The 25518-nt window shown below is 38.5% G+C and overlaps 1 protein-coding gene across 2 annotated transcripts in view; it reads left to right on the forward strand.

Moving 5' to 3' along the window:
* Positions 1-879: 879 nt before the first annotated feature.
* Positions 880-25518, forward strand: part of TMEM248 (transmembrane protein 248) — a 33661-nt gene continuing 9022 nt past the window's right edge. Inside the window, exon 1 of one of the 2 annotated variants that reach the window (XM_054589682.1) lies at positions 880-1169. Coding sequence is in view for 1 of the 2 variants with exons in the window: in XM_054589681.1 (XP_054445656.1) it covers positions 22562-22588 (27 nt within the window). In the remaining variant the exon portion in view is untranslated. Of the gene's footprint in view, positions 1170-22469; positions 22589-25518 lie in introns of those variants that run through there. The other variant, XM_054589681.1, reaches the window with a different exon arrangement.

Below are 25518 nucleotides of genomic sequence, written 5' to 3' on the forward strand. Positions count from 1 at the left end.
CAATAACTGTGTACCCATCATCCTTTTTAAGATGAACATTTCCATGATATTTGAAGGACCCTGTGTGCTCCTCCCCCATTCCATCCTCTTAACACTTAACATGAAGTTCTGTGCATCTTTTTCTCATGCTTTTTGTCAGGAGTCCTACCACTTATGTACACCTTTTTGATTCTGATTAGATTAGCATGTTTTGGAATTTTATATAATGGGATTATGCTGCAATGTGTCCTTTTGTGATTTGCTCCCCCAGCACCTTATGTCCTGTTGTGTCAGCTGTTTTCAGTAATTTTCACTGCGCCTTGGTATTTAATTATATATGGCTATACCAAAGTCTATTTTTACATTTCATTGTATGGGCATTTTCCCCCCTCAGTTCTTACTGATTACAAGTAGTATTGCTGTAAACATTATTAGGTCTACTCGTGCAGATGTACAAATGCTTCTCCAGTGTAATATATTCTTCAGGGAGGATGTGTATCTTCAAGTTTACTGGATAATGCCAAAACTAAACCAGGAGTCAGGGGACCCGAATTCTAGTACATCAACTCATATAGCCTTGAGTACTAGTATTTTACAAAGAGATAGTACCAGATTATACTTTAATCAGCAGTGATTAAAACAGAAACACACAGACACGCATGCACACACGCTATACTCCCACCCGGCACGCGTAACACACTAAACGCGTGCACAGATCCACACAAAGACCCACGTCCGTGAACCACACACGCAGATACACAAATGTACGTCATACACTCCACGTCTGTCAGCGCACAACGCACGTACTCACACCCAAACCCCAGACAGGACCCAATCAGGAAACGTGGTCTCCGCCTCCCGCAACAGAGGAAGCTTGTCCCGGCCGCGCTGCCGTTGGACGCCAGGTGTCGGAGGTCACGGCATCGCTGGCGGTAGCATTTTTTCTACCCGGAAACCACGGCTGCCGGACCCTGACTAACCCGTGTCGCGGCTGCGTGAGCTGGACTGGCCTCTGGTCCTCGCGTCGGCCCCGCGGAGCCGGACACTGCTCCCGGAGCGGCGGGGAGGATGGTGCCGAGCGGTCCCGGGCCCGCCGCTCGCCACCGCGAGTGAGCTCGGAGTGGCCACGGGCGTCCGCCGAGTAGCTGGCCGGGCTGGGCCCGGGGTGCGCCGCTGCCCGCTGGGGCGGGGTGAGCCGGGGCGCGTGGGCTGGGGTCTGGGATCAGCAGGGGCTGACCGCGGGGCCGGAAGGGGGCCGCGCTGGTTGGGGGCGGTGTTTCGGGTCCGGTTTCTTCATCGCCTCTCTGGGCTGCAGCCCCTGCTCCAGCTGCGAGTGGGGGTCGTCAGGCATTAGCCTTGCGCTGGTGATCTGGGCCTGGTCACCGGTCACCAGGGTGTGACTACCCCCATGCCGGGAGTAAGGGATCCCTGCCGGCCCTCGAGATGGCTGGACTTCCCACGTATGGAGCCGAGGCTTGGATTATTTGGGTTTGGCCTCGGGGGCATTTTGGTAGTTTGCCATTTTTTACTTTCGGTAGTGTTTACGTTGCTTCTACGTTTGCAAATTACATACATCTCAGAAAGAAGATGGGCGGTAGAGATCCATGTATATGCAGGAACTTAGAGTGAAATAGTGGTATTTTATGTGTCAAACTCGTTAATATTCAGAGATGGGTGGATTATTATCTTCACTTATATTGTCATAAAGGAAATTAAGGAGTGGCTTTAACACAATCTAGAGGCATTTAGTTCTAGTTCCCTGAATAGGCACCATCAGGAATAAAACTAGGCCTTCTGTGTTGTTTTGAATTGTGTGAACAACCATAACCGGTGGACAGCTGGTGAGGGGGCTTTTGCTGAAGAATCTGATATCTGTAATTTAGTTTTCAACTAGCAGATTACAGCCCTCACTGAGTGATGAATGATGAGCTTCTTTGCAGCCTGCTTTGGGAGGAAAGATTGTGGTTCCTCCTGAACTGTTACTTTCTTGCCTCACAGGTGAGCCGCTAGGGCAGGTGGTGGGAGGAAAAGCTCCAACACTGGTGACGAATATTTGATAAATTGGTTTGTTCCTGTAGCGCTCTTTTTGCTCATCTTGGGATCTCAGCATTTGTATGTCATCTGTAGATGAATGCTTGCTCAGTCAGAGCTTGAACGATAAGAGCACCTTCCTGCTTCATTCCGTTTTAGGATTCTGAAGGGAAATAGACTTGTTGTGCAACTAGTAAAGGTATGGGAAGAGTTTCTGTGACTGAACTGAGGCGGGGTGGAATCACGGCTACCACTCACTTCTGGGTGCTGAGATCACCAAATGCCCATTGAGCCCACGTGCTCTGTTTGGGCTCTAGCCGCAGCTGCTGCAGGGAAGCGAGAGAGGTCTAAATACACACATAGTTTGTGCAGGCAAGAACTTAGAGAAAGTAGTAGGCTATTGAATGTGGCAGGACTTAATTGCATACGGAGTTACGAGCTTGTAGGGATTTTGTTACGGGAAGGATCAGAAAGGGCGTCATAAAGAAAGTGACTTTTGAGGTGGACTTTGAAGGATCCAGGGGGATTTGGGTCATTCAGAATTAGCTGGAAAATGAAAAGCTAGAGCGAGCTGGTGGAACAGCACCCAGGTTAGTTAGCTGGGCAGTAGGTGACTAGAAATATTGACAGAAGCAGCTGGTTAAGGGTTAAATACTTTTCTGAGACAAGAAATCATAGGCTACCTAGTCTGGCTTTTGGTAGATTTCTGGGTTCTAAAGAATTGTTTTCACCTGATGAGTTTGTCTTGTTCTTTTAGTCAGCCAGTTACAAAAATCAGTGCCTAATTTATTTTAAGGACAGTGAAAAGTTGTTGATTGTAATTCATGTTTGGTGTTAACAATCAGAAAATTGAATTTGCTGACTGTGGCTATTCCAGTGCCTTTGTTTACTTTTAAGGAGCAGGTCTCTGCCATTCTGGCTACAACCAAGTAATAAATGGCAAACTCTTCAGCTATTTTCTGAGTGCTTTTAATGACATCTAGTTCACTTTACAGAGATGTTTATTTCTCTTACTAACATTGTTGAAGAAACCTTTGAAGCCATTGAAACAGGATGCCTTATAATTGCTCTGGAACATCAAGACTAGCCTCAGGATCTCATTGGCTTCAACCGCAGCCTTTTTTTCCCCCTTGAGATATAATTGACATATGTTACCTTAGTTTCATGTGTACAGCATAATGATTATATGCTTGTATGTATTGCAAAATGATCGCCACAATAAGTCCAGTTAAATTCACCATACATAGTTACAGAATATTTTTCTGGGAAAGCAAACTTTTTCGTCAACCTTTAAATATACAATACAGTATTATTAACAAAAGTCACCATGCCCTACCTGACATCCCAATGACTTCTTTTATAACTGAAGGTTTGGTGCCTTTTGATTCCCATGTTGGTACCCCTGTCCCCCACCCCCACCACCTCTGGCTGCCACCAGTCTCTGTATGTATGAGCTTGTGTTGCTCTGAAGGAGGGGTTTGGTTTTTTTGATTCCACATATAAGTGAAATATGGTATTTGTCATTGTCTAACTTTTTTTTACTTAGCAAAAGCCCATCATGGGCCTTTTTTGTTGTTACAAATGGCAAGATTTCATTCTTTTTTATGACTGAATTGTATATACACACCACATCCTTAGCCTTTCTTTAAACACACTTGGCACTACACCATCTTACCTTTTTAATACTTCTTTTCTACTCTTTCCTCCTGGTGCACTTCTTTATCTTCTTCTGACACAGCATGACAGAATAGAGATGCTAGATCTTTGGGGTGTTTTTGTCCTTGTTAATGTGCCACAGAATTCCATTGCCATGTAAGAGGGCTTATATTTTTTTACTATGAATTTCCATCCAGGATTTGTTTTGATAAATAGAAATCCTTAAATGATCTTTCCCAGGTACATACTGAATAAATTTGACAAGAGGTCTACACCTCCCTTTCTGTGTACAATTACATACCTAAGTTTTGTCCTGGGGACTATGTGACAGCCTTTGGTGATGATAGTTTGTTAAGTGCTGTCATTTGCCAGTTGGACTTTTGTGCTGTTTGGCTAGAGGTCCTGGCTTTAAAAAAATCTCCCAGTCTTTAAACTGAGTTTGGTTGTTGTAATATGATTTCATGATGAACTTCTAGTGTTCATTTAATCTTGTCATTGCTCATGGTTTGTTTTCTTAAATATCATTTGTTTAATTGAGCTATAATTGATATACTCTAGTTTCAGGTGTACAAGGAATGATTTGATATTCGTATATATTGCAAAATGATGATCACAGTAAGACTAGTTAACCTCCCTCACCACATGAGTTACAGTTTTTTCTTTTTTAAAATTAAATTTATTGTGGTACATTGATTCATAACATGAGTTTCAGGTGTATAATTTCATAATACATCATCTGTATATTGCATTGTGTGCTTACCACTTCAAGCCTAGTCTTCTTTCGTTACCATAATTTAACCCCATTTGCCCTCTTCAGCCTCCCCACTCCACTCTCCACTGGTAACCCCCATACTGTTGTTGGAGTCTGAGTTTGTTTGTTGCTTTCTGTTTTATATCCCATACATGAGTGAAACCACATGGTGCTTGTTCTTTACCATATGACTTATTTCACTTACCATAATGCTCTCAGTATCCATTCATTGTGTTGCAAATGGCAGTATTTCATCCTTTCTTATGGCCAAGTAGTATTCCCTCCTATACATGTAATACATCTTTATCTAGTCATCCATCAAATGGATGGATCAAATCACACTTAGCTGTGATTAATGCTTCAGTGAACATAAGGGTACATATATCTTTACGAATAAGTGTTTTCAAATTTTTCAGTAGATACCTGGAAGGGGGATTGTTGGGGCATATGATAGCTCTATTCTTAATTTTTTGAGGAAACTTTTTACTGTTTTCCATAGTAGTCATACCAGTATATATTCCCACCAGCAGTGTGTAAGAATTCCTTTTTCTCCATATCTTTTCCAGCACTTGTTATTTCTTGCCTTACTGATAGTAGCCATTCTAACAGTTGTGAGTTGGTATCTCACGTTGGTTTTGATTTGTATTTCCCTTGTAGTGAGTGAAATTGATCATCCTTTCATGTATTTGTTGGGCTTTTGTAAGTCTTCTTGGGAAAAATGCTCAGGTACTCTGCCCATTTTTTTAAAGCAAACATATCTTCAAGATTTTATTGTCATATTATAAAATACGAAGCTTAGAACTGGATCACTTGGCCCTTTTTCTTATTTCCTCTTAGTTCAAAATATTTGCATCTCTTAACAGCCTGTATTCTCTTAGATCTGCAGTTGGGCTTAATGCAGTCAAACCTCACCAGTTTTAGCCTTTTTTGTGGAAAATCAGCTTAGTCTGCCCAACATAACCACTTTGCTCCCTGTCATGCCCTGAGCATATAAAGAATCCTTGCCCTTCTGGTACTGTGTTTGTTTTTGAGGGTGGTGCTTGCCACACTTCTTACAGAGAGTCCGGAGGGTTTTCAGAAGGTTTTACCATGTTTGTGAGGGTGTTACTGGCTTGGAAAAAACCTCCGCCCATCTTTAAATTGGACTGTTTGTTTTATTGTTGAGTTGTATGAGTTCTTTATGTATTTTGGATATTAGCCACTTATCAGAGGTATTATTTGCAAATGCCTTATCCCATTCAGTTGGTTGCCTTTTTGTTTTTGTTGATGGTTTATTTTGCTGTGGAGAGGAAGCCTTTTAGTTTCATGTAGCTCCAGTCATTTATTTTTGCTAATACTTTCCTTGCCTTTGGTGTCAAATTCATAAAATCCTCTGAGATAAAGCTTCCTAAGTTTAGTACCTGTGATTTCTTCTATGAGTTTTATTATTTCAGGTCTTATATTTAGGTCTTTGATCCATTTTGAGTTATTTTTTATGTATGGTGTCAAATAGTAATCTAGTTTCATTCTTTTGCCTGTGGCTTTGCAATTTTCCCTGCACCATTTATTGAAGCTCCTTTCTTCATTGTATGTTTTAAGCTCCTTTGTCAAAAATTAATTGTCCATATACGGGTGGGTTTATTTTTGCACTCTCAATTCTGTTCTGTTGGTCAGTATGTCTGTTTTTCTGCCAGCACCATACTGTTTTTATTATTGTAGCTTTGTTTTGGGTTGGCCAAAAAGTCCTTTACATTTTTTCTGTAAAATAAAAGACATATTTTTCATTTTCACCAATAACTTTTGATTTGGATATTTTGAATAAGTCAGCTGTCTCCCACTATTGGCTTCTAGTGGGTAGAGGTCAGGAGTGCTGCTAAACATCTCCCAATGTATAAAACAGCAAAGAATTATTTGGCCAAAATGTCAGTAGTACCAAAAAACTTTGCAAACCACCTTTTGACATGTTCAATCAGTCACAGTACCTTCTCCATACATGGCACAAATCATCTTTTGCATTTCAGTTGCATTTTTACCATTTTTGAAATAATAAATCATAATACGAGGATTTCTGGTCAAAATAACAGTGTAGGCAGACATAGCTCAACTCCTCACAAAACTACATCAAAATTAAAACTAAAATATAGAACAACCATCACTCAGAACTGTCAGAAATCAAGTTGAATAGAAGTCTGACAACTACAGAATTAAATAAACCACATCCATCCAGACTGGTAGGAGGGTTGTAGATGCAAAATGGGCAGGTCCCACACCCGCCCATGGTGGATAGAAATTTGGGAGAGATATCTTGGGAGCAAGGAGATCCAGCCCCACATCAGGCCCCCCAGCCCAGGGTTCCAGTGCCAGGAAGATAAGTCTCCACAACGTTTGGCTGCAAAACACAGTGGGGACTGAATCTGTCGGAGAAACTGCTGGAATCCCAAGCAGTTCCTCTTAAAGAACCCACACATGGACTTACTCAGAGTCACTCCCTGTGAGCTCCAGCACCAGGGTAGCAGCTTGAAAGGCACCAGTGGCATACAGAGAGGAACTCAAGTGTCTGGCATCAAGGTGAGCAGAGGACATTTACCCTTTTCTGAACCCTGCACCCACAGAACCATAGAGCCAGCAGGCTGGTGTCATATTTGAGACTCTATTAACATGGTTAACACTGTTTGCCTTGCCCTGGAGATCACCCGAGACTCCACCCCACCCAATTTATGGGCCCACCCAAGCTGCTTTTCCATATGAATGTCTGCTCTTGGCTTCACAACTTCCCAAATTCTCTCAAACAAGCAGCAGCCAGGTTCAATGAGCCCCCAGCCCCTGCACCTCTTGTTAAGTGGCCCCTGGCCCAGCACTAATAGCAGCCAGCATAGATTCACAGCTTGGCTCTGCCTGGGAATCTCCAAGCCCAACACAAGTAGCAGCCACCTCAGATTGCTTTATTGCTCAGGCAGGGTGGCTGCATGCAAGACACAGTTGGTGGCAGACATTGGTCTGCACCTCCCGGGAAACCGCAGAGCCTGTGCACCCAGTGAACAGCTACAGGTCATGTTGGAGCACCGCCACCCTGTCCCTGCACAGTGGATCCTCTGTGGAGGGTGGAGGTTGGTGGTCAGTGGTCACAGCCAGCCCTTGCAGCTGACTGTCCTGAGTAAATCCCTCCCACTGACCTGCCAACAGCAATCAAAGCTCAACTACAAGAGGTTGGTGTACTCAGTCTACACAAAAGCTGCACCTCGAAGACTCAGCTTGGGTGATAGGGGAGGCATTGCTGTTGGATCCTACAGGACACCTACTACATTAGGCCGCACTACTAAGAAACGGATTCCTAGCAGCTCTTTATAGTACATGGAAACAAACACAGGGAGGCTGCTATAATGAGGAGACAAAGAAACATGGCCCAAATGAAAGAGCAGATCAAAACTCCAGAAAAAGAACTAAACAAAATGGAGATAAGCAATCTATCAGATGCAGAGTTCAAAAACACTGCTTATAAGGATGCTCAAGGAACTTAGTGAGGACCTCAGCAGCATAAAAAAGATCCAATCAGAAATGAAGGATACACTAATAAAATAAAGAACAATTTACAGGGAAACAACAGAGTGGATGAAGCTGAGAATCAAATCAATGATTTGGAACATAAGGGAGCAAAAAACAACCAGTCAGAACAACAAAAAGAAAAGAATCCAAAAAAGTGAAGAAAGTATAAGCAGCCTCTGGGACTCTTTAAGTAGTCCAACATTTGCATGATAGGGATGCCAGAAGAAGAAGAGAGAGAGGAAGAACTTGGAAATCTTTTTGAAAAAATAATGAAATAAAATGTCCCTAAGTTGGTGAAGGGAATAGGCACTCAGGTCCAAGAAGCACAGAGTCCCAAACAAGATGGATGCAAGATGGCCCACTCCAACACATCATAATTAAAATGCCAAAGGTTAAAGATAGAGAATTTTAGAAGCAGCAACAGAAGAGCAGAAAGTTACCTATAGGGGAACTCCCATAATACTGTCAGCTGATTTCTCAAAAGAAACTCTGCAGGCCAGAGGAGACTGGCAAGAAATATTCAAAGTCTTGGTAAGCAGGTGCCTAGAGCCAAGATTGCCCTACCCAGCAAAGTTATCATTTAGAATCAAAGAGCTTCCCAGACAAGAGAAAACTAAAGTAGTTCATCATTACCAAACCATCATATGAAATGTTAAAGGGACTTATTTAGGAAAAGAAGAGAATCAACATTATGAACAATAAAATGACAATAAATATGTACCTATCAACAACTGATTCTAAAAAACAAACTAAGCAAATGAACAGAGACAGAATCATGGATATGGAGAGGGTTTTGATGATTGCCAGATGGGAGGTGAATATAGGGTGGTGGATGAAGAGGTGAGGGGATTAAGAAGTACAAATAAGTAGTTACAGAATAGTCATGGGGATATAAAGTGCAGAATAAGAAATGGGAGTAGATAAAGAACCAGTACACATGACCCGTGGACATGAACAGTGGTATGGGGATTGCCTGAGGGAGTGGGGGGTGCTGGGTGAAGGGGGGGCAAAGGGAGAAAAATTGGGACAACTGTAATAACAAATCAATGTAATTAAAAAAAAAGCATAATACACCAAAATGTGTATATTCTTCCATCTTCAATACTAAAATGGCTGCACAAAAATTTACCAATTTTGATTTTTTTTTTAAATGCATGCTGATATAACAGCTGTCACAGTAGAATCTAACAAAAGTGTTTCGAATGAAGTTAAAGACAACTAGAGTCATCATACAGAATAAATGTGATGGACATGTTGGCCAACCCAAGAGTATAATTTGAAGTCAGGGATTGTCATGCCTCTGGCTTTGGTATTTTCTCAGGATTGCTTTGGCTATTTGAGGTCTTCTGTTCCATACAAATTTGATGATTTTTTTGTTCTATATATTTGAACAATGCCATTGGGATTTTGATAAGGATTTCATTAAATCTGTATATTACTGTAGGTAATATGGTTATTTTGACTATATGGATTCTTCCAATCTATAAAAACAGTATCTTTCCATTTCTTTGTATCTTCTTCAGTTTCTCTCAACAGCATCTTGTAGTTTTCAGTGTATAGGTTTTTTACACCCTTTGTTTATTCCTAGGTATTTGATTTTGTTTATTCCTGGGCATTTTATTCTTTTTGTTGCAATTACAAATGGATTGTTTTTTCTTTCTTTTTCTGAAATTTTACTGTTTTTAGGAAGGCAATGGATTTTTGTACATTGATTTTGTATCCTGCAACTTCACCATATTTGTTTATTGTTTCTAACAGTTTTTTTGTGGAATCTTTGGGGTATTCTCTATAAAGAATCATGTCATCTACAAAAAGGGACAATTTTTGCTTCTTCATTCTCAATTTGGATGCCTTTCATTTCTTTTTCTTGCCTGATTGCTCTGGCTTGGACTTCCAGTACTGTGCTGAATAACAGTGATGATAGTGGGCATCCTTGTCTTGTTCTTGATCTTAGAGGAAAAGCTTTCAGTTTTTTTGCCATTCAGTATGATAGTAACTGAGGGTTTGTCATATATGGCCTTTATTTTGTTCAGGTACTTCCCTTCTATATCCCGTTTATTGAGTGTTTTAATTATAAATGGATGTTGTATTTTGTCAAAAGCTTTTTCTGCATCTATTTATCTGATCATATGATTTTTATCCCTTATTTTGTGCATGTGGTGTGTCACATTGATCTGCACATATGTTGAACCATCCTTGTGTCCCTGGAATGAATCCTACTTGATCATGTTGTATTATCTTTTTAATACATTGTTATATTTGATTTGATAGTGTTTTGTTTAGAACTTTTGCATCTATATTCATCAGTGATATTGGTCTGAGGGGGTGTGTGGCGGTGTGTGTGTGTGTGTGTGTGTGTTCCTTGCTAGGTTTTGGTATCAGGGTAATGCTGGCCTCATAAAATGAGTTAGCAAGTATTGCCTGTTGTTAAATTATTTGGAAGAGTTTGGGAAGGATAGGTATTAAAATCTTTGAATGTTTGATAGAAGTTACTAGTTGAAGCCATATGGTCCTGGACTTTTGCTTTTTGGGGGAGGTTTTTGATGACTGTCTTTTTTCCTTACTGTTGATCACTTTTCCAGTTTTTTATGGTTCAGCCTAGGAAGGTTATGTATTTCTAAGAACTTGTCCATTTCTTCTAGTTTATCAAATTTGATGTATCTTTCATAGTATCTTTTTAATCTTCATCAGAGGACATGGTTGTTGATTTTAGAGAGAGGGGAAGTGAGGGAGAAAAAGAAGGAGAGAAACATTCGTGTGAGAGAGAATTGGTTTCCTTTTGTTCACGCCCAAACTGGGGACTGAACCTGCAACCTAGACATGTGCCCTGACTGGGAATAGAAGCCATGACCTTTCAGTTTGTGGGATGATGCCTAACCAACTGAGCCACACCTGTCAGGGCTTCCTAGTATCTTGTATAGTCCTTTGTATTTCTGTGGTGTCTGTTGTAACTTCTTTTTCATTTCAGATTTTGTGTGTTTTCCTCCTTAGTGAGTCTAGTCAGAGGATTGTCAATTTTATTAATCTTTTTAAAGAACTTACTGTTTGTTGTATTAATTTTTCTCTTGCCTTGTTCTGTTTTGTTTAATTCTGCTCTAATTTTTATTTCCATTTACTGACTTTGGGCTTCATTTGCTCTTTTCCTAGTTCTTTAAGGTGAAATGCTAGGTTGTTTATTTGAAGTTTTGTTTCTTGAGGTAGGCCTGTAATGCTATAAACTTCCCTTTTATTATTACTTTTGTTGTATCCCCCAAATTTTGATATATTGTTATTCCCATGTGTTTGTCTCTAGATATCTTTTGATCTCTTATTTCTGCTTTGACCCATTGTTTAGTAGCATATTGTTTAATCTATAATTATTTGTGGTTTTTCCTGCTTTCTTCAGTTGATTTTCAGTTTCAGAGCATTGTGGTCAGAGAACATACTTATGATTTTAATCTTAAATTTGTTGAGGCTAGTTTTATGCCCCCCAGAATGGTCTCTTTTTTACAATAGAATGTTCCATGTTCACTGTGGAAAAATATATATTTTGTTTGGTGTAAATATCAATTATGTCCATTTGGACTAATTATGTTGTTTAAGGCCAGTATTTCTGTATTGATTTTCTTTTTGGATGATGTATCCATTGCTGTCAGTGGGGTATTTAGGTCATATAATGGTGTTTTTGTCAGTTTCTCCCTTTAGTTCTACTAGTAGTTGCTTTATGTAATTTGGTGCTCCCAGGTTGGTTGCATATATCCTAATAAGTATTATGGCTTCTAGATGTATTGTCCTTCTTATCATTATAAAATGTCCATCTTTGTCTCCTGTGACTTTTTTTTAAATCTTGAACTCCATTTTATCAGATATAAGTTCGCTACACTTGCTTTCTTCTGGATGCCATTTACTTGGACTGTCATTTTTTTCCTCCCATTCACTCTGAATCTACGCTTGTCCTTGCAGCTGAGATGTGTTCTAAAGACAGCATGTAGTTGGGTTTTGTTTTTTAATCCATTCTGCTACTTTGTGCCTTTTTATAATTTTAAAAAACTCCTCACCTGAGGATATGATTATTGATTTTAGAGAGTAAGGAAGTGTATGTGGGCAGGGGGGTCAAGAGGGAGAGAGAAATGTCAGTCAGTTGCCTCCCATCCATGCCCCAGTTAGGAATTGAACCCACAGCCTAGGTATGTGCCCTGACTGGGAATCAAACGTACAACCTTTTGGTGTATAGGACAACACTCCAACCACCTGATCCAGGGCTACTCTGTACTTTTTAATTGGGGAGTTCAGTCCATTTACATTTAGGGTGATTAATGATATATGAAGATTTCCTATAGCTATTTTATTTTTTGTATTTTGGTAGCTCTGTGTCTACATTGTTTCTTTTCCCTTTTATTTCTGTCTATTGTAATAGTTTGGTGCTATTCTCTGATTTTTCCCCTTCATTTCCTCTCTTTTTATTTTGTGTGTCTCAGTTCTAGATTTGTGTGTGTGCGTGTGGTTAACATTAGGTTTATGCAAAAGAAAGTTTTGTATATAGCAGTCTCTTTTATTCTTATTGTATTTATCTACATTCTCATCTGCAAGTTCAGTCCTTTTTCTCCTCCCCTTTTATGTTTTTGTTGTCACAAACTATCTTTTTATGTCGGGAGTTCATTTCTAAATTGCAGTATTGTCTTTTTTTTTTTAAATGTTTTTTATGTCCTTTAAACTTTGCTATATTTAAGTGTTTAATACCATTTTCTGAACAAGGATTAAAATTTCCTGTTTCTGTCTGCCTGTTAGTCATATTACTCATAGTTTTGTATCCTTTTGTCTTTTTGTTTTGGGTAGAAGAGCACCTCCTAGCATTTCTTGTAATTCAGGTCTTGTGGTAAATCCCTTAGCATTTGTATATCTGGAAAAGCCTTTATTCCTCCTTCATATCTAAAGGGCAGCTTTGTTGGATATATTATTCTTGGCTGGTGATTTCTCTCAACAATTTGAACATTTGGTTTGACTTTCTCCTAGCTTGTAGGGTTTCTGCTGAAAAAATCTTATGATAATCTAATGGAGTTTCCTTTATAAGTTACTCTATTCTCTGTATACCTTGAGAATTCTTTTTTTGTTGTTGTTTTCATATAATGTGCCTTGTAGGAGGCCTTTTTAGATTGATATAATTTGGTGTTTTGTTAGCTGCTTGGATATGAAGATCCAGTTCTTTCTATAGGTTTGGGACGTTCTTGTCAATTATTTGTTTGAATAGGCTCTCTGTTCCCTTCCCCCTCTCTTCTCCTTGGAATATACCCATTATTCTTATATTGCTCTTTCTAATGGAGTCAAATAATTCTTGTAAAATTATTATTATCTTTTATTCTTGATTCTCTTCTTCACCTCAGTCATTTCTAGATTTTCATCTTCTGTGTCACTAATTCATACCTCCGTTTGGTCTGCTCTATTTCTTAAGCTTGCTAGTTCATTCTTTATCTCCTTTATTGAGTTCTTTAGCTCCGGAATTTCTGTTTGATTCTGTTTTATAGTTTCATTCTTTTTGGTGGAATATTTTTGTTGGTTGATACTGCTTCTGAGCCTGTTGACTTGCTTTTCTGAGTTTTCTTGTATCTCATTGAGTTTTTTTAGAACTACAATTTTCAGTTCTCTGTCATTTAAATAATGGTCTTCCATGTCTTTGTATTTGTTTTATGCATATTTTTTGTTACCTTGGTTATTCATTATGCTTGATGGATTATTTCTTTGCCTGTGCCTTTCTGAGAATGAAATCTGCCCTTTAAAAAAAGAAGATTTTTATTTACTTTTTAGAAATAGAAGAAGGGAGGGAGACAGGGAGAGAAACATCGATGTGTGAGAGAAACATCGATGTGTGAGAGAAACATCAATCGGTTACCTCTTGGCATGGGTAACTGGCTACCTGGCCTGCAACCCAGGCATGTGCCCTGACTGAGAATCAAATCAGCAACCTTTCAATTCGCAGGCTGGTGCCCAGCTCACCGAGCCGCACCAGCCAGGGCTGAAATCTGCTTTTAAAAAAGTATTTGACATTGATGTCAGAGGAATGGTGGTGTGGGAGGTCCCTTTGGTCTCTCCCTTTAAAGTTTCAGCAATTTGAACAGCTCTAATTTAACAAAGCATTCCTTGCTCAACATACTAACACTCTTGAGAGATTGTGTATTGATACATCTAAAGGTGGGCAAGTGGGAGCAAACTAGGGAGGTGAGAAGGGAGAAACTGAGATGAACCTTGGGTGCAGCCCTACAGCTGAGATCACATGGCCAGGCTTAGCCCAGAAATGGGAGGAATCCAGTTGTGGCTATAATTCCCTTCAACTGGGAGGAGCAAAGAGATTTGATGGGCATTCCTGCAAGAGTGGGCAGTACAGGCTACAGCAGAGCCCAGTGATTGGGGCAGGGACACAGCACAAAGGTGTGGCTGTGTTTATCTGGTGGTCGGCATTCCAGACAAAGAAACAAAGCTATGGAGCCTGGTCACCTTTTACCTCCCAGAGCTTGCCTCCCTTCACTCTTGGTATCAGGCTGCAGAGCATGTTATCTGTGAACTCGAGAACTAGTACTACAGAATCACTTTTTCCCTGAGCAAAGAGTACACTATGTGACTGGTCCTGAGATCGGGGTGCAGGGGGCACTCTGATGAGGTCTGAAGTCATTACAGGGAAGGCAAGGCAACTTAGAAGGCAAGCTGAGTTACCCTAGCTCACCCCACCTCCGCACATTGTGTCTACACTGACAGCAGTGTCTGTCTGTAGGAGACAGTACTGGGATTTCACAGATTTGGACCCCTATGGCCCACCACGTTCCCCTGTGGGGTTGGTTCCCTGGGTCTGAGGCAGTTGGATCACAGGTGAGGCACCCTTCTTCCAATTTTCTACCACCCTGTGGAAATCTGATAAGCCAGAGAAGTTCAAGAGAACTAAAAAAATCGTGTGATTCAGTGCCACCTATTGGAAAATAATAGAAAGATGTCTTTGTACTAGAGAACCGCCACTCATACGTAGAGGCCTAGACAGAGAAGGAATCCATCAATACCATGAATAACCAAGGTAGCAAGGCAACTAAGAAAGATAGGAGAACTCTCCAGAAAACAAATTTAAAGACATGGAAATATGTGATGTAAATGACAGAATTCAGGGTTCCAGTTTTGGAAAAAACTCAAGGAGAGGAAAGAAAATACAGATAGTTTAATGAGCTCAGGAAAAAAAAAAATCAACAAAGTGAGTACTTCACCAAAGAGACTGAAACTTTGAAAAAGAGCCAAACAGAAACCCTGGAGATGAAAAACTCATTAAAAGAGATTAAGGATGAACTGGCAAGCATAGGAACTGACTCTGTCAGAAAGAGCAATATAAGAATAATAGGCCTATCAGAAGAAGAGAGGGGAAAAGGAATAGAGTGACTATTCAAACAAATAGTAGATGTGAATGTCCCAGACCTATAGAAAGAGTTATATTCTCGAATCCAAGAAGCAAACAGAACACCACATTACCTCAATGCAAAGAGGTCTTCTCCAAGGCACATTGTATTAAAACTGAAAAATTAATGACAAAGAATTCTTAAGGCAACAATGGAGAAGAAGAATGTAGTGTATAAAGGAAAGCCCATTAGGTTATCAGACTTCTTAGCAGAAGATCTGTAAGCTAGAAGAAAGTGGAACCAAATATTCATACTACTGAGCGAAATTACCGGCAAAGAATAATATATTCAGCAAAGTTACCCTTTAGGTATGAAGGAGGAATAAAGGCTTTTCCAGACATTTAGAAACTGGGAAATTATCACCAGAAGACCTCCATTGCGGGAAATACTCAAGGGGGTTATTCTACCTGAAACAAAGAACAGATGGTCACAAAACTATGAGTAAAATCACCAAAGAACTTATATCATAAATAAAATTGATAATTTGTGAAAACAACATAAAAGTGGAAGAGATAAAGATCAGAATTTGTGAAGGAGGATGGAGATCAGATGTGTTCAAAAGAAAAAGGACTACTGTATATATGAAACTTCCATTTTTATAAACCTAATGGTGACCACCCACAAAAAAACCAAAACTGAGACACATAACTTAAAAAAAGAGGATACAGAGGGAAGAGTTATGGAATATCACCAAACAGAAACAACAGACAGAAACACAAAGGAAAAGAACCAGTAAAGGCACAGAGTTACCAGAAAACAAAAGATAAAATGGCTATAGGAAATTCTCAGACATCACTATTTATCTTAAATGTAAATGGACTGGATTCACCAATAAAAAGGCATGGAGTAGCAGATTGGATCACAAACCAAACCAAACCATATGCTCCCTTCAGGAGGAGACACGTTTAAGCTGTGAAGACAAAACAGACTCAAAGTGAAAGGGTAGATAATGATTCCCCAAATAAATAGCATCCACAGAAAGGCAGGAATAGCCATATTTATAGCTGACAAAAATAGATCTCAAAATAACAAAGGCAACAAGAAGATGGTCATTTTATAATGATAAAGGGGACACTGCATCAAGAAGACATAAGATTTCTCAATATATATGCACCCAATCAGAGAGCACCAAAATATTGTATAAAGCAACTACAGACAGGACTAAAGGGAGAAACTGACAAAAACACTGTCATAGTGGGGGATGTAAAAACTCCATTGTCAGCTCTAGACAGCTCATCCAAACAAAATCAGTAAAGGAATGTTGGTGTTAAATGACGCATTAGACCAAATGGATATAATTGACATGGACAGAGACTTTCATCTCAAGAATATTAAGATTATACATTATTTCAATGCAAATGGATCATTCTCAAGAAGAGACCATATGTTGGGTCACAAAACTAGCCTCAACAAATTCAGAAAGATTGAAGTCATAACAAGCATATTCTTTGACCACAGTGCTTTGAAATTAGAAATCAACTGCAAAAAGGAAGTAAACCCACAGATATGCAGATATTAAACAGCATACTACTAAAAAATGACTGGATCAAAGAAATAAAAGGTGAGATCAAAAGGTAACATAGAAACAAATGAAAATGACAATACAACATATCAAAATTTATGGGATGCAGCAAAAGTAATAAGAAGGAAGTTTATTTTATTATAAGCCTATCTCAAGAAAGAAGTTCCAAGTAGACATCTTAATGTTACATCTTAAAGAACTAGTAAAAGAACAAAACAACCCAAAGTGAGAAGAAAGGAAATAAGACAAATTAGAGTGTAATTTAATGAAAAAGAGGACAAAAAGACTATACAAAAGTTAATACAAGAAAGAACTGATTCTTTGAAAAGGTTAATAAAATTGACAAATCTCTGGCTAAGCTCAGTAAGAAAAAAAGAAAATACTCATATAAACAAAATCAGACATGAAAGAAAAGTTATCAGAGACATCACAGGTAGACAAAGGATTATACTAGAATGCTATGAAAGACTATATGGTACCAAATTTAATAACCTAGAAGAAACAGGTAAGTCCTTAGAAATATATAACTTTCCTAGACTGAATCATGAAGAGTTGGAATATCTAAGTAGACCAATCAACAGTGAGGAAATTGAAACAATCATCAAAAATCTCCCCCAAAATTAAAATCCTGGACCAGGTTGCTTCTCTAGTGAATTCTACCAAACGTTCAAAGAAAATTTAATACCTGTCCTTCTCAGACTCTTCCAAGAAATTGCAAAGAGGCAATATTTCCTAACATATTTTATGAGGCCAGCATAACCCTGATACCAAAGCCTGGCAAGGATAACACTAAAAAAGAAAACTGCAGACCAGTATCTCTGATGAACATGGATGCAGACATTCTAAATAAAATCCAAGCAAATCAAATACAACAATACACTGAAAAAATAATACATCACAATCAAATGGGGTTCATTCCAGGGTACAAGGATGGTTAAATACACCCAAATTGATCAATGTAATGGTTTGTTTCCTAGGATAGTATATTTTATCAAAATTGACCTAATAGAAATAGAAAACATAAACTTATAGTCATTAAGAACATGAATAAGTAGTTCAGACAACCCACCAAATTATAAGACCAAAGGCAAATTTGATAGGTATAGATGGTTTCTTGGTTAAGGTCTGTTAGGCTTCCAGCAAATAGAAGTATATATCTTATCACATTGTTCTAGAAGATAGATGAGAAACAAATATAATTAATTTTTTGGTACTGGGATAACTTAGTCACACTAGTCAAGAAGTATACACAGTTAAGGGGAGTATGATAATGGCTCATAATTCTTTATCTCACTTATGAATAGATGTAGAAATTTAGAATAAAATTTAGCAAATGTAAATCAGCAGTGTAATTATTCTTTTAAATTTTATTTTAAAATCATGTTTATTCTGTTACAGTTGTCTCAGTTTTTCCCTCTTTGCCCTCCTTCACCCATCCCACCCTGCCCCCCACCCCACAGTCAATTCCCACTCTGTTGTCCATGTCCATGGGTCATTCATACATGTTCTTCGTTTAGTCCCTTTTCCTTCTTTCCCCCATTGTCCTCCTTCTCCATCTCCTCTGGTTACTTTCAGTCTGCTCCATGTTTCCATGCCTGTGGTTTATTTTGTCCACAATTTATTTTGTTGGATAAGTTTCACTTATAGGTGAGATCATATGGTATTTGTCTTTCACCTACTGGTTTATTTCACATAGCATAATATTCTCCAGTTCCATCCATGCTGTCGCAAAAGGTAGGAGTTCCTTCTTTCTTTCTTTTTTTTAAAAAATGCACATTCTATTTATTTATTTTAAAAGTCAAGATCCATTATAAAGTATTAAAAAATTAAATTCATTATAAAGTCTCAGCAATCATGTTGCCTGCACAGAAATAATCAAGTAGATCATTGAAATAAAATGAGCATTCTAGAATCAAATATATTTATCTTTCTAACAATAATATATGATTAAATTGATATTTCAAATTAATGGGGAATAGAAGGCTTATTCAACATATAAGGTGCATGGATCACTGTTACTTGAAGTAAAACAAGTATAGAGCCCTATTTAACACACTATACAACAAATATTCAGGTGAGTTAAAAATCAAAATGTAAAATCTAAGGAGTTTAGGAGAAAATACAAAATAATATTTTTCTTACCCTGAAGTAACGTATTGAAACTGAGAAGCTATAAAGTAAAATATTGGCAATATAAAGTTTTTGCAACACATTTATAAAGGGGTTAATGTTAATAGTTTGCTTATTTGTTTTTTGGGGAAAATGTCTATAAACATTTAATCAAAAAATGGATAAAGAATATCAAAAAGTCATTTAAAGCTTTTTATCAAAAAATAGAAATAGGCAAGAAATATAAAAAACAGGTTTAGTTTCAACAAATAATAAGGTAACAATTAAAATAAGACATTGTCACAATCAGATTGATATTATAAATATTGGTAATATTAAGTATTTGTGACTATGAAAGGAACTGGGTATTCATAGATCTTTTTCTTCATCTTCTTACAGCAATCCCTTTAGCCTATTTTGCAATACCGGTTTGGTGGAGGTGTATTCTTTTGGCCTTCTTTTGTCTGAGAAGTTCCTTATTTTGCCTTCCATTTTAATTGTGAACCTTGCTGAATAGAGCAGTCTTGGCTATAGGCCTTTGTTTTTCATGACTAGGAATATTTCTTGCCCTTCCCTTCTGGCTTGTAGTGTTTCTGTTGGGAAGTCAGCCGCTAGCCTTATCGGGGCTCCCTTATATGGTGCTACCTGTTTCTCCCTTGCTTCCGTTAGCACTCTCTGTTTGTCTTTGATATTTGCCATTTTGATGCTGATGGGTCTTGGAGTGGGCCTCATTGGGCTCCTCTTGAATGGGACCCTCGGTGCTTCCTGGACCTGTGTGACTTCTCTTCTCAAATGAGAGAAGTTTCCCATCATGACTTTTTCAAACAGGTTCTCTATCCCTTGCTCTTCTTCTTCTCCTTCTGGTATCCCTATTCTACGGATATGATTACATTTCAGGTTGTCCTGTATTTCCCTTAATGCCTCTTCATTCTTTTTGAGTCCTTTTTCATTTTATTGCCCTTTCTGGGAGCTTTTTTTCTACCTTGTCCTCCAGCTCACTGATTCAATCCTCTGCTTCATCTAGCCTGCTTTGGATTCCTTCTACTGTGTTCTTCAGTTCGGAAATTGTATTCTTCATTTCCTCCTGCCTCTTCTTGATAGTTTCTATGTCCTTTTTTTGTGCTGATAGTTTGCAGCAAGTTCCTCATAGTTTCCCTGTAGTATCTTGTAATTCTCTCTGAGCTCACTGAGCTCATTGAGCTTCCTTAGAATCGTTGTTTGGAACTCAATACCTGATAGTTTACTTGCTTCTATTTCATTTAGTTGTCTTTCTGGGGATTCCTCCTTTCCCTTCGACTGGGAGATGTTTCTTTGTCTTCCTATTATTTGTGAGACTCTTCTTTTTTGCTTCTGCTTCTTAAATTGATCTGTCTTGATTTCCTGACTTTGTGGTGTGAACTTCCATGGTAGGAGACCACTGTTTTTTTTTTTTTCCTTCTGGCTCTGCCTCTGATGATGTCAGATGTTGACCGTGTTTGACTTTAGGCAGTCTGTTTGAGACTTCCAGGAATCTACTGTATGCAGCTATGGAGCCACCCACAGCTGCTAATCTAGTCACTCTGCACTCAGCAGGCTGTTTTAGACACCACAGGGCGGGGCAGAGTCCCTCCTGGGGGCAGGGTTGTTGAGTCCTCTCTTGCTGGTACAGCTTAGGGGAGTGGTCTCCCTGAGCCAGATGGCTGCTGCTGTAAGGGGGAGGAGTCAGCACCAGGATCCTGCCAGCTACTCTTTCAGTTCTCTCCCCAGAGTCTCCTTCCCCAGTCTCCCTTCAGGTGTCTTCAACCCACTCTGCTCCCGCCTTTGCTGGAGCCCAGGGTAAGTGGTTGCAAACAAAAATTTATGCGTTGGCTCTTTAAATGGCTCTTTGAGTCTGCAGCTGCCCATCTGGCAGACAGCAAGCCTGCTGCTTTTTGCAGCTGGCTATTATCTGTGTACTTTTTGCACTCTGGTATTGTAGGTTGGAGATCCCCACTTATGGTTTAGACCCCGCTGATCCGGGGGATCCAGTTGGCCATTTCAGTATCCTTCTGGTGCTACCGCCTATGGGTGTCCCACCCACCTTCTCAAGTTTCTACAACAGGGCTTACCAGTTAGATTGCACTAAAGCTGATTCCTCTCTCTCTCCAAGGTTAAAAGTCTCCTCTCTCACTATTGTGCAGTTGTTCGTTCCTCTTGATTTCTCCACAATTTAGCTGTAATTCCAGGTTGGTCCTGGGAGGAGGTCCGTGTGACTTCCATTCACTCCTCCACCATCTTGATTCTCCTCTCCAGCAGTGTAGTTTTTAAAAATCATGATTATAGTAAGTTTATCCAAGGCATACAAGTGAGTCAACATAAAAACAGTAATTAACATAGTTCCTGTTAACAGATTAAAGGAAAAAAATAAATTATTCAGAGATTGCAGATAAAGCATTTATTAATATGCCACATATATTTAAAATGAAAATACATTTGCAGACTTGAAAAAGGGGATTTTTAAAAATTTGGTGAGGGATATCTATCAGAAACCTTTGACATAAACCACATTTAATAGTAAGGCACTTGAAGCATTTCCCTTAAAGCCAAGAATGAGGCAAGGATTCCGACTGTTGCCACTCTTATTCATCATTTCACAGAAGATTCTAGTCAGAGAAGTAAGAAAAAGAAAAAAAATGAGCTGGGGGGAAAGAAACATGGTTATTGCTTGCAAACAATAGGGCTGTTTTCACAAAATCCAAAAGAAGCTTCAAAAAGGCTAATTAGAATTTAAAAGATTTCAGCAAAGTGTCTGGAATCTAGATCAGGCTGTAAGAGTCATTTGTTTTTGTTTTTGTTTTTTTTTTAGAACAAGTAATTTTTTCTAGCAGTTTCAACCCTGTTTATTAAACAATTCATCTTTCCCTTATTTATTTAAATGCCACTTTTCCTTATAGTCAATATTATTTTTATACATGTATAAATGTCTTATACAGGGTGGGGCAAAAGTAGGTTTACAGTTGTTTGAATGGAAAATAATACAATAATAATAACACAAGGATAATTCTGTTTTGTGTACTCTTAACTGTAAACCTCCTTTTGCCCCACCCTGTATTTACCCATATATTTACTCTTTGTAGTGTCCTTAGTTCTTGAAAATCTGGGCTTCTATCTACAATCTGTCTCTCCAGCCCAAAGATCTTCTTTTACTGTTTTTTTAACTTTAGCATTTTAAAGATGCCTTTCATTCTTTTCATTCTTTCTGATGAGAAGCCAGCTGTCATTTGTGTTTACCCTGATTATAATATATCCTTTTTCTCTGGTTGCTTATAAGATTTTCCTTTAGTTTTTGCTATGATGTACCAAGAGTACTTTTCTTTATTTTTCCTGCTTAGCGTCTGGTAAGCTTGAATGTGTGGTTAATATTTTTCACCCATTTTGTGGAAATTCTGCACCGTTGTTTCTTTAAATTTCTTTTGGATGTAAGCATTGCAGGTTTACAAGATCTTTTTCCATTTTCCAGACAAAGTCCCCAGGCACTATTTACTCAGCAGAAGTCTTGTGGAAGAAAATTCCTGTACCGGAAATATTAGCCCCTGAATTTGGGGTTCCATCAGATTTTCTTTCACTATGCCAAACACGATACAGTCATTAAGAGTTAAGTTGGTTTCTACTTGTGTCAGCAAGGGTCTGCTGCCTATTGTAGAGTTGCTCCTGCACTTGTCCATGCTACAAAGTCCATTGCTTTTGTATGAACTAATAACAATAGAAAATGTAATTTTTAGAAGATACTATCAATGATAGCTACATAAGTTAGTATGTCTTTGAATCAGCCTAACAAGATACATAAAAGAAATTTTTTTAAAAAATTGAAAAAGTAGATTCAAACAGAAAGAGATACCATGTTCATAGATTAGAAAACACAGTGTTGCAAACATATTATTCCCTTCCTGAATTAATAGTGTATTTGATTCAATTTGAGGTTAAATCTCAACAAGATTTTTCTAGGAACTTTACAGTCGGAACCTAAAATCCATATGGCAGAGTAAAAGTCCACAAATAGACAAGACAGTTTTGAATAGTAACAGTAAAATGGAACACTTCTTGTGGTAGATAGCAAGATTTGAAATAGCATGGTACTGAGGTAGAGTGAGACATATATAGCACTGGAACACGAAAGGCTGAAAAATAAACCCACTATGCTATCATAGGAAACATGTGAGAGATGGCATTACAGATCCACAGGAAATCTGTGATCAATACAAAACCAAGTTTAATAGTATTGGACAATTGGCCATTTATATTTAAAAAAAAAAAAGATTAAATTAGAAACCTACCTGATTATGGACTTCCAAATCAATTCCAAGCAGATAAGCTAAAAGTAAAACTATAAAACTTGTAGAGGAAAACAACAACAAAAACGTAGTAGCATACAAAGGTGGGAAGAGATTCTTAAATAATATACACATATACATACACCTATAAAAGGAAAAGGGTAATACATTTAAATATATTAAAATAAAGAACTTATAACTGTCCAGGAAAATCAAATCAAGCTACCATGAGATACCACCTCACGCCCTCTAGGATGGATGGTAAGAAATGATAAGTGTTGGTGAGGTTGTGGAGCAATTGGAACACTCATTACACTGCTGGTGAGAATGCAGAATGGGGTGGTCACTTTGGAAAAGTCTGGGAGGTCCTAAAAAGGTTAAACATAGTTATCATATGACCCAGCAGAAACATTCCTATGTATATGACCAAGACAAATGAAAACATGTCCATAGTAGCTGAAATGTGGAAACCTAGATATTTATCAACTGATGAATGGATAAATGATGTTTATGAATAAATAAAATACTTCATGCAATGGAGTATTTTTGGCATTACAAATGAATGAATTATTGATAATACGATGCATGGATGAATCAACATGATGCTAAGTGAAAGCAGTCAGTCACAGAAGATCACATATATTTCATTTATTTGAAATGTCCAGGATAGATAAATCTATAGAGACAGAAAGTACGTTAGTGCTTACCTGACAGCTAGGGGAAATAAAGGGTTACTTGCTACAAGGTATGAGTTTTCTATGTGAAATGATGAAAATGTATAAAAATTGGTTATAGTGATGGTTTGCTCAATTCAGTGAATTGAGTTGTATACTTTATATGGGTGAATTGTATGGTAGGTGAAATAGATCTTGATAAAGCTGTTTAAAAAAAAAAATCAAGACTCTTTCATATGGCAAAAGACACCATAAACCATATTAAAGAAAATCCACAGATGTGGAGTAGTTGTATACAACATATGCAATTGGTAAAGACCCAGTATCCAGGATACGAAGGGAACTCCTAACATTAGTAAGAAATTCACAGACATCTTACTAGTAAATGGACAAAGATTCAGGCAGTTCACCTAGAAAGACATCTAAATGGCTGATAAAGAAGTTTGGTTTCACGGAGATGCAATTTAACATAATGGTGAAATAACATTTCCCGTCTATTTTGGCCCAAATCCACGTGCCTTGGAATAGCAAGTGTTGGCACGAATGTTGGGAAATAAAGCAAGCTCCTTCATCGCTGGGGAAGTTCCTTGGTACAACTTGCTTGGAGAGCAGTGTGACCATTGTAGACGACCCTGCTCTTGTGACTTAGTTGTGCTAGAGCCATTCTTGTGCCTGCTGCAGTGCCCTTTGTGAGTTAGGTAACAGTGGGAAGAAGTATCCTGTTTCTGAGATTTATCTGTTGATGTATGTAGATCTAGTCCTTTGAATTTACCTGTTCAGAAACAGAATGTTGAGTGAAAATAGCACAGGGATAGATATATAGTGGGTTATTTTCCCCACATCAGTAATTGTATCTGTTTATATATACACATGTACTAAAAGTATACAGAACCTGCATAGGTAATGGTACTTGCCAACTGAAGAACTGGGGTTGCCTCTAGGGAGAGGGGAAAGTCTATTTTTTCCATTTCCAAGGATTCTTGTGAGGACAAACCAGTAACAGCCTGGCCTATTGCAAGTGGTTGCTACTAGTTCTTAGAAGCTATTGATGCATCTTTTCCCCTCAAATTTAAAAGCTAGTGTAGATTTTTCTTTGAATTGCTTTTTAAATGTGGTGGTATAGTCTGCTCACATATGTAAGTGCTCATTGACATGCCAGCTACTGTTCTAGGGTTCAGAGACCAGGATTTTAACAATAAACAAGACTGGACAAAACTTCTGCTGTCCTGGAGCTCAAAGATGAGGAACGAGAGACAATAAACAAGTAGAAAGATAATTATACTCTTGATTGGCACTAAACTGTGTAAAGGAACTAAAGCAGGGTACTGAGAGCTAGGTCCTGAGGGTGGTCAGGGAAGGCCTCCCTGAGGAGTTATGAGTGGAGCCCTGCATTTTCAGAAGGAGCAAATCCATAGAGATTTTTAGCGAAAGCACTCCAGGCAGTGGTAAGAAGCCTTCAACTAGAACATGTTCAGCGATTCCAGGAAGAATAAAATACTAGCATACATTTAGCAAAAGAAGTACAAACATTGTTGAAATATATCAAAACATTGTTGAAATACATTAAAACCTAAATGAA

The sequence above is a fragment of the Pteronotus mesoamericanus genome, unplaced genomic scaffold, assembly GCF_021234165.1.
Source record: "Pteronotus mesoamericanus isolate MK-2021 breed Mesoamerican mustached bat unplaced genomic scaffold, CSHL_Meso_final scaffold_167, whole genome shotgun sequence".
Lineage (NCBI taxonomy): Eukaryota > Metazoa > Chordata > Mammalia > Chiroptera > Mormoopidae > Pteronotus > Pteronotus mesoamericanus.